The sequence below is a fragment of the Gorilla gorilla genome, chromosome 17 (assembly GCF_029281585.2).
Source record: "Gorilla gorilla gorilla isolate KB3781 chromosome 17, NHGRI_mGorGor1-v2.1_pri, whole genome shotgun sequence".
Classification (NCBI taxonomy): domain Eukaryota; kingdom Metazoa; phylum Chordata; class Mammalia; order Primates; family Hominidae; genus Gorilla; species Gorilla gorilla.
In genome coordinates, this window is record NC_073241.2 from 31,002,708 (window position 1) to 31,020,131 (window position 17,424).

At 46.4% G+C, this 17,424-nt stretch overlaps 2 protein-coding genes across 2 annotated transcripts in view; one reads left to right on the forward strand and one right to left on the reverse strand.

Moving 5' to 3' along the window:
* The window catches only part of LOC129528464 (immunoglobulin superfamily member 3-like), a 39,446-nt gene extending 24,472 nt beyond the window's left edge, over window positions 1-14,974 (reverse strand). The window contains 4 exon segments of the mRNA XM_063699380.1: window positions 5,451-5,840; window positions 11,283-11,693; window positions 13,571-13,948; window positions 14,902-14,974. Of these exon segments, the coding sequence (XP_063555450.1) occupies window positions 5,451-5,840; window positions 11,283-11,693; window positions 13,571-13,948; window positions 14,902-14,974 (1,252 nt within the window).
* LOC129528161 (N-lysine methyltransferase KMT5A-like) lies at window positions 1,742-2,740 on the forward strand. Its single transcript, XM_055367974.2, has one exon. It carries the CDS (start codon window positions 1,757-1,759, stop codon window positions 2,723-2,725), a length of 969 nt encoding a protein of 322 aa, XP_055223949.1. The 5' UTR covers window positions 1,742-1,756; the 3' UTR covers window positions 2,726-2,740.
* Window positions 14,975-17,424: the final 2,450 nt, after the last annotated feature.

Sequence of the window (17,424 nt, forward strand, 5' to 3'; positions counted from 1 at the left end):
TCCTGAACAGTCACCATCTATAGCACTAATGGTTAAGGGGATGCATTTGGAGACTTCCTAACTCTGTAATCCTGTGGTTCTTCCTTAACCTACCAAAGCTCCAATTTCTCATGTGAAAAATTGAGATACTAATAGTGCCTACTTCTTAGGGCATGACATTGACAGGATTAGATGAGGTAATTATTTTTCATCATCATTAATAACAATAATATTCCTCTTTAGATTAAAGACTCATCCCCACTGTTACCAATTCAAAATAAGGGATTAAAAGGGCAACTGCAGCATCAAGGAAGAAAATCCTTTCACTTGTCTTAAGCAGGAGAATGACTTGCAGGACCTCACTCTCATCCCCTACTGTCATCCCAGTGGACGCTTACGCAAGTCCTGGCTCATTTATTGAAAGGGCTACTGTTTGGTGGTGCTCTGTTGCTTGAGCAAGCCTGGAAACCCACATAGTTAGAATGTGGGGCTACAAGAAGAAATGCTATTTCATTACAGCAGCTGAGGCAAAGGCAACTACAGACCTGGTGCCTCACTGCCCACTAACACTATTTATAAGAATTTCCAGGCCTGAGAAAAGGCAGCCGACAATTTTAAACTCTCTGGATTAAGTGAAAACTAGGACAGAACTAATAAAAATCTGAGTACACATTCGCAAATGAAATTTCAAATCAGGAAGTTGATGGTGTAGCACAGGCTAAGCGCAGGGCGGTGGGTGTGGAGTTAGAAGCAAATATTTCCTAATGCAATGCAAGCTCAACCACTAACTGAACCATCAGCTCTGTCACTTCCTGTGTGGTGCTCTGATTTCTTCATTCATTAGATGGATATCATATTGGCCTCTACGAGGATTTGAGAGGAGGGAGCGGAGAAGGAGATGACATATGCAGAAGCACTTTGGTCTCTTAGGAGGAAGAGTGCCATTAAAATCCAAGGCATTATCACCATTACCGATGTGATTGTTGTTGTTCTTCAGCCGACTTATCCAAGTGGCCTTGGGACAGGATCTGGTGGTGCTGGGGGACTTTAACTACCCAGTTATCTGCTGGAAAAGCAATATAGCAGGCCACAGATCATCAAACCAGTTCTCAGAAGGGGTTGGGGGAAATCTTAGTACAAAAAATATAGGAAGTAAACAGCGTGGCTGCCCTTCACTTGATCCTTAGAAAACAATGAGGAATTAGTTGCAGATTTAAAAGTAGAGAGTCCGTGGTTAAGGCAAGCACAGACTGACAGGAAAATAGTAAAGACAGTGGGCATTTAATTCAATAATTTCAGTTGTACAGTATTCAGCGAGCACCTACTCTATGCAAAGCACCATGCTAGGCATTGCAGGGTGGAAAAGGCTAAGAAACAAAAGAATTTCAAGATAATTAGGTGGAGCGGGCGGGCGGGCTGCTGAGGACGTGACGCCTGTGCCTCCCTCCCTGCGTGCCTCACCCCGGGTGGCCCGGGGCTGCCGCGGTGCGCGGGTGCCGGGCCCTGCCTTGCCGGCCATGGGGGACGGGGGCGCCGTGGGGCGCCGCCGGCCCTTCCCCGGGGCACTGCGGCAGCGCTGGTGGCAGCGGCAGCAGCAGCAGCAGCGGCAGCGGTGGTGGCCCGGTAGCGGCGGCGGCGGCTAGGGCGCGGGGCGCGCTGCCATGGGCCTGGCCGGGCTGCAGGCAGGAAGTTGTCCAAGCCCCGCGCGGTGGAGGCGGCGGCGGCGGCGGCGGCGGCGGCGGCGGCGGCGGTGGCAGCGACGGCCCCAGGCCCGGAGATGGTGGAGCGGAGGGGCCCAGGGAGGTCCCGTACCGACGGGGAGAACGTATTTACCGGGCAGTCAAAGATCTATTCCTACATGAGCCCGAACAAATGCTCTGGAATGCGTTTCCCCCTTCAGGAAGAGAACTCAGTTACACATCACCAAGTCAAATGCCAGGGGAAACCATTAGCCGGAATCTACAGGAAACGAGAAGAGAAAAGAAATGCTGGGAACGCAGTACGGAGCGCCATGAAGTCCGAGGAACAGAAGATCAAAGACGCCAGGAGAGGTCCCCTGGTACCTTTTCCAAACCAAAAATCTGAAGCAGCAGAACCTCCAAAAACTCCACCCTCATCTTGTGATTCCACCAATGCAGCCATCGCCAAGCAAGCCCTGAAAAAGCCCATCAAGGGCAAACAGGCCCCCCGAAAAAAAGCTCAAGGAAAAACGCAACAGAATCGCAAACTTACGGATTTCTACCCTGTCCGAAGGAGCTCCAGGAAGAGCAAAGCCGAGCTGCAGTCTGAAGAAAGGAAAAGAATAGATGAATTGATTGAAAGTGGGAAGGAAGAAGGAATGAAGATTGACCTCATCGATGGCAAAGGCAGGGGTGTGATTGCCACCAAGCAGTTCTCCCGGGGTGACTTTGTGGTGGAATACCACGGGGACCTCATCGAGATCACCGACGCCAAGAAACGGGAGGCTCTGTACGCACAGGACCCTTCCATGGGCTGCTACATGTACTATTTTCAGTATCTGAGCAAAACCTACTGCGTGGATGCAACTAGAGAGATAAATCGCCTAGGAAGACCGATCAGTCACAGCAAATGTGGGAACTGCCAAACCAAACTGCACGACATCGACGGCGTACCTCACCTCATCCTCATCGCCTCCCGAGACATCGCAGCTGGGGAGGAGCTCCTGTATGACTATGGGGACCGCAGCAAGGCTTCCATTGAAGCCCACCTGTGGCTGAAGCATTAACCGGTGGGCCCCGCGCCCTCCCCGCCCCACTTTCCCTTCTTCATAGGACAAAGTGCCCTCAAAGGGAATTGAATTTTTTTTTTTTACACACTTAATCTTAGCGGATTACTTCAGATGTTTTTAAAAAGTATATTAAGATGCCTTTTCACTGTAGTATTTAAATATCTGTTACAGGTTTCCAAGGTGGACTTGGACAGATGGCCTTATATTACCAAAACTTTTATATTCTAGTTGTTTTTGTACTTTTTTTTGCATACAAGCCGAACGTTTGCGCTTCCCGTGCATGCAGTCAAAGACTCAGCACAGGTTTTAGAGGAAATAGTCAAACATGAACTAGGAAGCTAGGTGAGTCTCCTTTCTCCAGTGGAAGAGCCGGGACCTTCCCCCTGCACCCCCGACATCCAGGGACGGGGTGTGAGGAAGACGCTGCCTCCCAATGGCCTGGACGGGATGTTTCCAAGCTCTTGTTCTCCTAACGTCTCTACAGGCGCTCACTGAAGTGTATGAATATTTTTTTAAAAGGTTTTTGCAGTAAGCTAGTCTTCCCCTCTGTTTTCTTGAAAGCTTACTGAGCCCTTGGCCCCAAGCACGGGCCGGGCATAGATTTCCTCTTCCACAAGCTGCCGCTTTTCTGGGCACCTTGAAGCATCAGGGCGCGAAATCAAACTAGATGTGGGCAGGGAGAGTGTTGCTTACCTGCCCTGCTGGGGCAGGGTTTCCTGACACTAGGTTAATTCTTTATAGAAATGTGAACACTGAATTTATTTTAAAAATAATAATAAAAATTAAAAATAATTTTAAAAAAACCACGAAAACAACTTACATGTATATAGGTCTTGAAGTGATTGAAGTGGCTGCTTTTTTTTTTTTTTTTTGCTTTTTTTTGCTTTTTGTAGAAGAGATTGAGAATGGTACTCTAATCAAAAATAAAGTTTTGTAGTGGAACCAGAAATTACTTACCTGACATCCACCCCCATTCCCCCTCATCCTGCTGGGGTTGAAAGTTCCAGACCTGCTGTCGAGGCCTTGTGTTTGTCAGATACCCAGTGTCCTCCTGCAAGGACGCAACTGAGCTGAAGTGTGAGCCTAGGAGCCCAGGACCCCTGACCCCAGCCGCTGCTGCCAGCCTCAGAAAGGCACCCAGGTGTGCAGGGGAGCACACAGGGCCCGGCAGCCCCCAGGAATCAAGGATAGGGCTAAGGTTTTCACCTTAACTGTGAAGGCAGGAGGAATAGGTGGCTGCTTCCTCCCGCCCTTCACAGAACTGATTCTCACACACTGTCCCTTCAGTCCAGGGGGCCGGGGCTCAGGAGCCATGACCTGGTGTCTCCTGCCCACCCTGGTCCCAGGTAAATGTGAATGGAGACAGGTATGAGAGCCTGTCCTCATCTTTGATTTCCCCCCAACCCCACCTCAGGCCTTACGACGGTGTTACCTAAGAAAGTCTTCCCTCCCAAACCCCCCACCCCGCTAGCCTGGTCAGTGGTCAGCAAATTGGAAGAGGATCCGATGGGAGTATAAATGTGAGACACAATGTCTTGATTGTACCTGTTTGTGGTTTAGCTTTGTATTTAAACAAGGAAATAAACTTGAAAATTATTTGTCATCATAAAAATGAAACAAATTAAAATATTTATTGCCAGGAAAAAAAAAAAGATAATTAGATATGTGTGTGCATGGTTTTTAACAAAATAATAATAAGCATAAAAGAAAATAATCCAGTTGATGGGAAAAGAAGAAAAGACTGACAAGAGGACCCCTATGGCTACTTTCTACTTCACACTTGAAGAGAAATATTTTAAATAGTAAAACATATAAATGAAAAGTAAAGGAAATTATTACAAGCCTCAGAGAAAGAATAGTTTTAGCAGCTGAGAAAAGGTTAAAGGTTAGTCTTAAAACTTTACCACTTGTTTAAAATTAGAGCATCATAGGTTTTTATTCTCTTTACTAAAAACAGAACTATGGGAGAATGAGATTAATAAGAATATCTTGATACTGTGAACGTTTAAACACAACACAAGCAAACACCGGTAGTTTCTGGAATCCCTAGCAATGGCCACTACCCACCCACACAAGGCCAGTCTACATGAAGGCTGGGAGCCCACTGAGGCAGCCTCAGAAATCAGCTAAGCTTAAAAGGCTATGCTCCAGGAAGATGTGAGAGGTCCTGTCCACTGACTTTTAGAAACACAATTTCAACAGGGAAAAAGCCATTTAGGGAAATGCCAGCCTTTATACCTGAAAAACCCAGATGGCAAATCCTTAATAATGCACTTTATGATTTAAAATCCTCCCATAAATGACCTGCTCTCCTTAAGTGAGATTTCAAGGCAGGCATCTATCTACCCACTTCTTCTGGGACTTGATTCCCACACAAGAGCAAACAGCTTTCTGGGATTCCTGGTTTCCCTCCAAGCTGAGCTGGCACTGCTTGTGTATGCACAGGGCTGCTAGCAATCAGATAGGCCTATGCCCAGCCCTATCTGGACACCCTGATCCTGGACACCCCTGATCCTGATCCTCTGCTATGGGGAGACTGCTAAATGTAGGCAGGTGGGCTACAACAGGGAAGAGAGGCTCAACGGTTTTTCCCCCAGCTCTGCATTAACCTCGAGGGTTCCATCTGTCTCCCCTCACCCTCACCACACTATTCTCTCTCCCCCTACCTCTCCTAAATGATGCTGAGCCAAAGGAGAAGAAAGCAGCACATCTCTCTACTTACCGAGGGGGAGGACTATGATGGGGATGTTCTTGGGACGCTTGCTCTCCTTATCAATGAATTCCCCCGTCACGGTTTTCTCTCGCTCAGTCACCCGGCAGTTGTATTTCCCTCTATCTTCCTGGCGGAGGTGGTAGATCTTCAGCACAAAGACACTGTCGCTCTCTTTGGCCACGTTAAGCTGTCCCCTGGCTTCCCGGTGAGCAAATTCGCTGTTGAGGACAGGCACAGCGTTAGGGCCTATGGTGGCGATGAGCGAGCTGTTGAAGGCTCAGGGGACAGCAAAGTAACGGTCGGGAACATTCCGAGCCTCCAGGATGCATCTGAACTCCACCGGCTCGCCCACCGTGTGCAGCCGCTTCTCTGTTTCCAGCCGAACAGTGAATTCTTTGTCTGAGAGAATAATTAAGAAAAGAGACACATTCTGGGTGAATGAGGGCCCCAGCCAACTAAACCACATTAGCACATTCCCACTATCCTTCCTCTTCTTTACAATACTAATTGCGGGGAGGACCACAGCACTTGGCTTGAGAGTAAAATCCAACTCAGACCCAGGTTATCTGAGGTCCAGAGAAACGCCTGAATATCACAGACAGAATTCAAAACTACTTCAGCCCAGACGGTCTAAGCAAACTGTTACCCCAGTTAAACCAATGGGGCTCAGTCTGAAGCTTTAGATGTCTTGCATGAGACCCCCAGTTCAGTGAGAAGCTACTAATATCACTCAAATGGTGGATTACAAATATCTAGCCTTGATATATGCACCCAGAACTCTATTTAAGCAACAGCATTATAAACATTTTCAGCAGATATTGTAAGACTTACCCCACTGAGGTCTGTGGGAAAAAATTACAGAGTGGCCTAGGTGCTGGCCCAATCCTAACAAATGCTCAAAGATTAAAATTCCCTCTCTACCCCCCGCCATGTGAATACTAGAAATAAGATGTAGCTATGACAAAACCCTAACAGAATTACATAGAAAAAATAAAAACTAATGTCTGTTCACTAGTTTACCACCTGTCAGATCAAATCTTTAGGCAGATTTCAATGGAAGTAGGTACTTTCCCACTGAAGTACCTACTAAGTACTTACGTTAGTAGGAAAGTACCTACTTTAGTGGGAAAGTACCTACAAAGTACTCACGCCTGGTTAAACCTTAGTAGGTACTTTCCCACTTAGGAAGTACTTAGTAGGTACTTTAGTAGGAAAGTACCTACTTCTGCTGAAAGCCAGACAGCCTCTGAAATTATTACTAAACCCAAGCAGCCTCCAAAGAGCTAGGTGTTTTTTAAATTTTTATTTATTTACTTATTTATTGTGACAGGGTCTCGCTCTGTTGCCCAGGCTGGAGTGTAGTGGCATGATCATGGCTCACTGCAGCCTCGACTTCCCAGGCTCCAGCCATCCTCCCACCTCAGCCTCCGGAGTAGCCACCATATCTGGCTAATTTTTGTTGAGTTGGGTGTTTAACCAGGCGTGAGGGGGTGACCAAAGAGGGGCTCATCACCACTAACAGCATCACCACAACCGGTGTACCAGTGTACAGTGGCTATTAATCCCATTAGATAGCTATCGTATCTCATAGGCACCCAGGGCAGAAGTCAGGGGGAAGAAAACGGAGTTAAGGGTTAGGGACTGGAGCTGTGACCACTGCCCAGTTCTAGCTCTGTTCCTCTAAAAAGAACACTGAGGTGGAAAAAATCTCATGGCAGAGATGTTTGAATTCCATGTAGATTCATTAGCTCTGACCTTGTCTGCCTTCCCTAGACTGGCATGTCTAGTCTTTCCCACTATCTTCAAGATCTTGCCCATTCATCCCGTCCTAGGCACTCTTCAAGCGGACGAGGTTTCTGTTTCCCCGAGAAAACATAAGAGTCACGAATGAGCAGCATCCACATTCCTCTTTTCCAGCCCCAGCTCAGCTTTACCCCTCCCACTCCTCAGGCTCTCCAGCCCCTCCCCCCGATATAGGCCAGTGTCCTGCTGCAAACACCCCTTCTTTCCAGTGACCTAACTACTTCCTCTAGCAGCCAAACTTCCTGACAGGGAAAACCACGTCATCAACTCCAGGGCCTCCCCTCCAATGAAGTAGCTGCCGTCACAGCTTCCAGCTCCCAAGAGACCAGTCTTAAGAGGCATGGATTGAAGGAAGCACATTTCACTCTGCCACCATCTGCCTGGATGAACACACCCATATGGGACAGTCCCCGTGTTATCTGCTGGATATTATCTCTCACGTCAACCCAATTAGTCATTTATAACCCGACATCAATGGCAGAAAAGCACTCCTTCCACATAAACACCACTGGAGCTGTGCAAGGGGTACCCTAGACCTCAGACCTTTCCATTGCTCCAGGTTAGCCTGGCTGTAACTCTGGCTTTCTTCTTTCAGCGGCCAAAGACTCTGCTTATCTCAGGGGAATCCCCCCATGCCTTGGTGACACCTTCATGTTCCCAGGTTGAAGACACAAGATTTACCCGCATCACCCCCGTTTCTGCCCTTGGTTATGCCCAGTCAATTACATCTCTAGAAACTGACCTGTGCTTTTTCCAATACCCCTTCCACTTCATCTCACTGAAATTAGGCTTCACTGACTTAGCAAATGTCACGAATGATCCACCCTACCCCTACCCCTACCCCCATCCTAACCAAAGGCTTTCCTTAAGCAGGTTGAGGCCTCTGAGCCTGCTCTGTGATCCCTTCTCTCCTGCTCTTCTTCTTGCTGGCCTGCCCATTCTGTTCCACTCTCTCACCTGTTTCTCTGGTCACCTCTTACTGCTGCTGTTCTCCCAGGCCCTTTCCCATTTTAACCCCATGGGCTCTTCCAGGGCCCTGATCACTCTCAGGCTCGGTCTCTGAGCCCCAGACCCCTATGTCTGAGGACCCACTGGGTGTTTCGCATACTGAGCATCTCTATCAGAGTCTATCTGATGGATGGGCTCTTTCATTAGAATTTACAAAAAGAAAAGGCAGCCAATGCTGCCACAAATGCAAAGGTCCCGCATGTCCTCATTATTGTTCCTTCCCTCCCACAGTTCAAGGAACCCCCAGAGCCACAGCCCCAGCCCCTGGGCTTCTAGACAGTTGGACCCCTCCTTCCATTGTGCTCTTTATTCTTTCACCTCTGGCACCCACTGACCTAGCCTTGGCTCTTATTAGCTCTTTTCTACCTGGTCTCTTGGCTTCAGATGCAACGGATTTAATCAACCTCCAGGTGGCCTCCATAGGTTTTTCTTTCTGAAACCCTGATCTGATTGTCTTACTCCCTGCTTAAAAATCTCTACCTCCTCTCCAGCTGTCTGCAGCAGAGGTCTTCAAACTTCATGAAGAAGAGGACAAAGGAAGGGGACTTTTTATTCATATAAAATCTTCTGCTGCCAAACATAGTTGAAGCAAGGGGGGACCACCCAGGCCCTCGCATGCCTTCTCCCTGCACTCCTGGGTATGCACACATGCACATGAAGACCAACACACACCCATGTCTAACCTCCTAGGCACCTTTGAGGGGCTTCCAGGGTTCCAAGAACAGCTTGAAAACTCTTGGCCCACAGAGTCAAGCCCCGGCTCTATATCACTGCATTTGGGGCTTTGGGCTCCCTTTCCTCTCATCACACACATCTGGAACTCAACATCTGGAACTAGTCATACTTGACTCCTTTCTGCTTGCCAAACATATCAAACACTTTTGCACTTTTATGCTTCTTCTACTGCTGACTCCTCAAGCTTCCAGACTCAGTTCAAGTCAAGAAACTTATTGGTGTTCCTGGATTTGTCTTATCAACCATCCCATTCAGAGAAAACTATGGTGGCAAGAACACTTCCTATTTCCGGTATTCCCAGAGCACTCTAAACAAATGCTATCAATGCACTTAGCACATTTTACTTGTCCATTGGTTCTCAGGTCTGCCTAAGTGCAGGGACCAGTGCTAGTCATCTTTGAAGCCCTTAATGCCTATCACCATCACACCTTCAATGCTGTGGAGACTGGCTACATGTTTACTGAAATAAACTGAGAAGGGTAGAGTTGGAGATGCAACTGCTGAACCTAAACAGCACAGGAATGCAGAGTGAAGTCATCAAATTTTTTTCACTTAGTTTTCCTTTTGATGGCTTAGTCTAGATACATTTTCAGGGTAAATTCAAAAAGTTCTAATTCCAAATTGGTAAGATTAAAATAAAGAAGATTAACTGATGCAACCTAATTTAAAAGCATTAAGACTCAAAATTTGGCCCAAATTTTTGAAGTTGATCTTAAAACTATCCAGGAAGGGAAAGGATAAATATAAAATAAAGCCCCATGGATAGATTTTTTAATACTGAAAAATCCAGAAGCAGCTAAATGTCCTACAGAGCAGATAAAGTGCTCCCTATCCCTACCAACCCCTATGGTAAAAGATTTCACATCCATTAGATGACTTATTAAAGTGATGTCCAGAGAATTGCTTCTGCCCTAGAAGCTTTGCTTGAAAAAAATGTAGATAGCAGAAGAATCACCTGGGAAGCATGCCAGAAATCCAGCTTCCCAGGTCCCATCCCAGGAGCCTCCAATTGAAGACTTCTGGGAAGAAGCCCCAAAATGTGTACTGTTAGCTGAGTCTGAGGCATTACTCTAGAATGGCAGAGAAAGTATGCAAAGACCCAGACAACTAACTGCAGCAAATGGGACAGGGAGCCCAAGAGACAGGTCCTGAAGAAGGACCCCACCTGTACTGCAACTCACCAGCTCATTTCCCACAAAGCCACACTCACTCACCAGAACCACCACAGTCCTCACTGGAAGTGAGCATCCGCACAAGGAAAGGCTTTCAGGCCACTCATCACCAACTTAGTGATGGCACAACAACCACGCTCCCATCAAAGCTGGGGGAACTGAAGGCCCATGTGAGAACCTGCCCTCAGCCCAGCAGAGGCAGCCAGCAACAGCTGTCAGCTCTGGCCTGGAGCCTGGTGGGCTCATGAGACTGGGGAGTAGAGTCTGGGGCCACAGGAGATACCAAGAGAAGTCAGGGAGGGTTTCAGCTGGCTGTGCCACCATCATTTTGCCTCAAGACAAATGATGGTGTCTAAAGACATCATGGAACCTCTTAAGGACCGCTTCCAGGCCTTCACTTAAGAAAACATCTACAGTGGAACTTGGTACTCTCAGACTGGCCTCATCAACATGCCCTATGACTCCTCTTGAGCCCCAACATAAAGTAATCTGCATTCAGCATCCTCACCTGCAAAATAGGAGTACTACCACCTACTCACCTCACAGAACGTCTGGGGGATGGTGAAGTAATACGTGATAAAGCATTTTGGAAATTACAAAATATCACCAAAGACTATTATTAGATAAAAAATAATAATTTAAGCCAAAATTTCTCTAGTTCATAATGTTAGACCTTGGATGGAAGTCTCATTATCTCAAATGGCTTCTGCAAATGAAACCAGATGGGTACCCAAGGAAGGCAACATCATTAAACGGGGCAGCAACTGTGGCTAATGGGAATGAAAGCCCAGAGTTTTAAGATACAAATGGTTTCTCAGAAATCTCCCAATTTTTAAAATGAGTTTCTAATTCAAAAAAGTGTAAACACCACATAGGTGGAAGAAAGCATGTCTCTAAGCAGGATTCAGTCTGTGTGGCACCTGCCTGTGACTCAGGTCTTAGGATACCTATGTCCCGCACATCCCTCAGCTCCCTCCGGCCGCACACAAGACCTGCTTTAACTTCACATGAAAACCTGCCGTCCTGGTAGAGGTGCCCAAAGAAGGAGTCTCCACATTCTCCCAGTATCTGACAGCTTTCACCACCAAGTAAAGGACAGGACAAGAGGCTCAGAGGGACTGACCAGTTGGCTGGACGTTGACCACGGCTCCCTCGGAACGCTTTCGGGTCATAGCATACCATGACCCATCCGGATCCTGGATCCACTCGGCGGCCTCGCAGTAGAACTCGCCCTGGTCAGAAGGCTGCAGGTGGAAGATGGTGAGGCGGAAGGTGGTCCTCCCCAGCTTGTCCAGCAGCACCTCCCCCAGGCTCTGCCTCTGGGCATATTCGCTGCCGGAGTGAAGCATGAAATCTCGGCTCAGGGAGATGACCTCCACGGGCTTCTCGCCAACTTTCTGCCAGAGCCAGGCCACAGACAGGTGGCTGTGCTGAACGGTCTCCGAGGCCACCTCACAAGTGAGCTCCAGTGGGTCCTGCTCCACTCTGTGCAGAGTCTGGGGCATGGCAGTGGTCTGCAGGGAGTCTGGGATCACTGCAACACAGAAATGTCCTGAGACTGCAGTCACAAAGCCACAGAATCTGAGACTCCCGGGGCTAAGCTCCCATTCCACGCAGGTGTCACTGCACTGAGTCCCTAACAGTCATCCTTGAACCATCGATTCAAGGCCACAGACAGCCCCAAATGCACATAAACAGAAAGTTTTCTGTTCAGATTTGGAAATGCATTATTTGGTGCTTACACTTACCTGTCTCGAATTTTAATAACACTTGGATAAAACATGGGGTGTATTTCATATTACATAATAAATGAACTCCCTGAAAATACTGTCTTTAAACAATTGTCTTATAGGTCAAATAACATTTGTTGTTGATTCTGGCACTGCTTTGAGATACTTTAACTTCACTTCTGACTGATCCTGTAATGGAAATACCTCCTGGAACTTTTAGTTTTACATTTCTATACAACATCCTTTCTTTCCTTCCCACATCCCCATCCTGTAACTTACTTCAGCAATGCAGCCCTAGGAAGATGATTTTTTTAAAAAACCATTTTTGGTAGAAACAATAATCATCATACCCTATTTTTAGTGGGTTTAATTTTCACGTAATTCATCGATCAAAGGGGTCCTCACTGGAAGGAAGCCACAGTCTGGAGAGATTCAGGCAAGAGAATAGATTTTCTCCGTGATCCCTTGGTCAGAATCATACCCTGATCCTTGCTTGCACCTTTCTGGAGATTAAATAGCACCACCTCTCTGTATGATGAGAGTACCCTAGTCACAACTAGTATGTGTTTTCTCCCTGTTCTCACCCAAGGATTGGGTCTTACAGGTCTCCTGCTGGGAACGGCCAAGTGCAGTGGCTCACACCTATAATCCTAATACTTTGGGAGGCTGAGGGAGGCGGATCACCTGAGGTCGGGAGTTCGAGACCAGCCTGACCAACATGGAGAAACCCCGTCTCTACTAAAAATACAAAATTAGCCGGACATGGTAGTGCATGCCTCTAATCCCAGCTACTCAGGAAGCTGAGGCAGGAGAACTGCTTGAACCAGGGAGGTGGAGGTTGCAGTGAGCCCCATTGCACTCCAGCCTGGGCAACAAGAGTGAAACTCTGTCACACACACACACACACATGAAAAATAAAAGGTCTCCTGCTGGGACACAGACTAGTTAGAGAAAGGAAAAATAAACAAATGATAGTATGTGTATTAATAAAAGAACTAGCAACACCCACTGCTTAGTTGTGATAATAAAAACTGGACATTAAGATAGGCAGAAAAACAGAACAGCCTTGATATGGTTAACCCTTTGACACTGGCAAACACTGTGACCAGTGCTGCCCACACTGGAAGCTCCTGCATCCCTCTTCCTCATGTTTCCTTCAGCATTAAGGAGCAACAAGGGAGACAGCCAGTTCATAGTTCCTTACGCATGGAGCCAAAGGACCTTCAATGTACAAGGTCTGAGCAAGGACCCGCAGCCACATGTGCTTCCTGCTTCAGCAGTGCCCCGTGGGTCTCAGAGCTACCCAAAGGCCTATCCTTCCGAGAGGTTTCTCCTCTCTTCCAACTGATGTCATAAGTCTCACCTTCCTTGTCATTCAGATCATCAACCACAAACGTCCTTGCCTTATATTTTCATATCCCTTTTCACCAGTTACAGAGTTAGTTAACTTATGAAATTCTTAACATCTGTATTAGATCTTTTTAAAGTTTCACCCTCAACCACCTATTATTTAGAAGTGAACACAGAAATTTAGTTTCCTTGTGCTATCTGTTGACCCCTAAAATATGTTGGGAGTTTTGGGATTTTTTTTAAAGTCAAATGCATGGCATAAAGCAAAATTACACTACTAAAGAACTGAGTCAGGCCAGACGCTGGCAACGTGAAGACAGCTTCTCCTTACCCACTAGGTTCATCTTTGCACTGTAAATCCCAAAGTATTGCTTATCGGTGCTGGGTGTGTGGCATTCATATTCTCCGGCATCCCGGGCCTGAAGATCTGTGATGTGCAATAGGGTTGGGTTCCCCTGGACTCTTTCTATGAAGATCTTCCCTTCGCAGATGCGCTGGGTGTAGATGGCATAGGGGAAGGAAGAGTCCATGGTGCTGACGATCTGCACCTCTCGCTCTGGCGACGAAGGCAGGTAAATGGACCACTGGAAATTCTGCTCAGAAGGTCCCTGGTAGCCACTCACATTGCACCAGATAGTGATGTGGGAGCCCTCCGTGCGGTACAAGGGTCCTTCCTGAACGGTGACCTGCCGCTGTGCTGACACCACACCTACAAGGGAGAGAAACACACGCAACATGCTGACTTACTTCTCAGACCAAAATGCAAAGTAGACAGCAATCTCCAAAGGGTTTGTTATTTGTGTGACATGATAATAATATAAACAGCTTACTGGCCCTTTCAAAGGCACTCTGTGACTTATAAATATTAATTAAAACACTCTGTGGTAAAGCACTGTCCCTAATTTGCATATATGGGAATTTGATCATGCCAAGATGTGCTTTTGTTACTTACTCAACAGCTGACCCTTGGGAATTTCATTTAGCCCCTCTGTTTGTCATGTATATGGCAGTTTATATCTATTTATTAATGCTGTGTATAAAGTTTTTAATAAAATAAGCAGGAAAAGTTGAATCCTTGGCACAAATTCAGATGAAAACAAATAAAAGCAACCATCTAGAAATCTGGCTGAAATTAAATGCTTCTTCCTTGGTCCGAGTGCTGTTGGGAGGGAGTCCTGGGAGCACCTTTTTACTGGTGCTGCACCCTTCATTTTCCCATGTAGCTGCTCCCCAACACCACCCCAAGGAGCATTCCTTAGTTTCTCTTCCCTCCATAAATGGAGGCAGAGCTGAGCTCCTGCAGGCTGCTATCGTTTTAAGCTGAGCACACCCAAATACAAATGTGAAGGGCTGAAACAGATCCCTGATGCCCAGATTCCCACAAACTGACAAAGGGGGGAACTAACAGTGCCCAGCTAAACCTGTGACAAGGACAGTCAGGCTACCCTTGAGTTTCCCACTCAAGACTCCCCCGCTGACCTCCTGCCTTCTGGCTCAGATACTGTTCTCCAAGGTCACTTCTGCCTGCCTTCTCCATGTTCTTCTTAAAGTGGCATGGTGAGTTTAAGTTCTCATTTCATGCCAACTCAACACTGATTGTGCCTGAGCCACTCAGAAGGTGGGAGGGGCACACCGCTGCCTCTTCATTTCGGCAGTGCTCACGTACTGCAGGTTGTGAAAAGCGCAGGTGAGTTATAGGCGCAGCTTTGCCACCAATTAGAGCTGGTTGTGTCATCTCAGACAACTTGCTTTTCTTCTCCAGACCTTGATCTTCTCATCTATCACATGATTTCTAAGAAGGCTTTAGAGAGGACTAGCATGGGTTCCGATGCTGGCTTTGTCACTTATTAACTGTGGTCTTGTATAAGCTGCTTAACCTCTCTAAGCCTCAGTTTTCTCATCAGTAAGATTGGGATAATAATGCCTGTCTCATAGGGTTATTGAGAAGATTTAGTAACATCTGTAAAGACCGTAGCACAGAGCCTAGCCCACAATCAGTCCTCAATAAAGAGCTGCTGGCTAAGACATATTTCTGCTGGAACATTCTGTGGCTCTGGATCCATAGAGGACAGGATTTGGCCAATGACTGCTTAAGGACATTTCAATGGCCCCTTGACAATGACACCATCGCTGGGCTGCCCACCTCATCCCACAGCTGCAGCCCATTCTTGTGATAGCTTCCCTTTTCCCCCACAAATGGGAATGGCGGCTGCCCTGGCTATGCCTATCTGAAGTGGATCCAGCTGGTGAACAGCTGGGACAGCTCAAATACTAGTGGAGTGCAGCTCTCTGCCCAGCCCAGCAGGTGACTGTGCCTCAGTGTAAGCTAATCTAATCTGCAAGATGACAGACCTCAAAACGGCCCATACAATAAAATGCCCATGGCTTGCAAAACTTTAATTCATGCAGAACCTTTCCTCACAAACAAAATCTTACACAGAACCCCATCTTGGCTTCAGCAGAATCAGGAAAAATAAAAAATTGGCAGGGGAAGGAAATAAACAGAACAAGTGGTATCTGAATTTATTTGATATATTTTGGTTGATGGCATTAATTATGATACTTAAAGTCACCATGAGGACAACTCATTAGTAATATCAGTATGTTAAAATATGCTGCATAACATTTTTACTATATGTACAGTCATGCACTGAATAACATTTCAGTCAATGAGGAAGCACATGTGCAACAGTGATCCTGTAAGATTATAATGGAGCATATATAGAGATCTAATATATGGCACTTAATGTTGGCGTGGCAGATCAAGTAGGGGAAATGACTGCTATTTAGCAACAGTGCTGGGACATTTGATTTTCCATAATAAAATATATAAATGAAAATATATATCCCATCTAGGTTTGTTGAAATACACCCTATGATGTTCACACAAGAATGAAATTGCCTAACGACACATTTTTTAAAACATGTCCCCATCATTAAGTGACCCATGACTGTATACACACACACATATGGTGACATTTGAATCAAATGATTGCAGTATTCCTGAAACACAGAACATTTTGCAAACCTTTTACCTACATTCATAACATTAGGTATCCTTTGAATTGCAGTGTTGTATGACAGAGCAACTACAACCAACCCCCATCCATCTCCTGCAAAGAAGGCTGGAGGCAGGTCAGGGTACACCAGCATCTTCAAGGACTGCTTCTCAGTCCTGGACCTACACTGGAATCACCTGGGGAGCTTTAAAAAAATAACAGTGCCTGGACCCCACCTGACATAACTGGTCTTAGGATTAATTAGGATTTTTTTTGAAGCTCCACAGATGATTCAAATCAGGTGTAGCAAAGCACTGTTACTTTAAAGTGTCTCTACCTACATGGTGCCGGCCAAGTGCTCAAATGAAATATCTTAAGGCTCTCACTAGCTTTAAGTTTCTCTCTTTGGTAGAGACCCAATCACTGGTTCAAGGAAGTTTCATTCTCCTCCAGTCTTCCCCAGTGCAAAAGAAAAGAGCTGAGACCCATCAGATACTGGCTTTTGTGATGCAATAATGAGTTTAACCAGAATGCATCCTATTTACAGACCTTACAAAGGCACTCGGCCAGCGGATCATGCATGTCCTCCCCACCCAAAGGTAAACAGTGTTAAGTGGCCTGAATGAGCCAGGACAGCAGGGTCAAATCTACTTGTCTAGGCTGGAAGCAGGTTATAAACAATCCGGACAAATAAATAACTACTGGATTGCACTTCAACCACACACATTCAGCTGCACCTGTTTATTAAATACCTCCTTAATTTTCCTCTGCCCCACAAAGGGCTTCTGACCCCTGAAAATAATGCTTCTCAACATAAAAATAATTGTTTTCTTCTTGGCAGTTTAATTCCCCTTCCACACATCCCACCCCCCCCCCCATTTCCCTATAATGGTAATACACTGCTGTGCAGACCTCTGCTGTCTCCAAAGAGACACAGGCACCCAACCCTGACCAGGGCATCCTCTGACCCACAGCCCCTCTATCTCCCCTCTCAACCTACAATAGAAAGTTCCTCCCAGGCAAGGATCATTTTTTTTAAATAACTTTTTTAACTTTAGACATTCTGTACTCTTTGGATTACTCTGCAATAAGCAAATATGACTTCTGTAACATAAAAAGAAAGATCAAAATGTTATATATAACTGCATGAAAAGAACTAGAAAGAAAATACTAGGTGACAGGATGG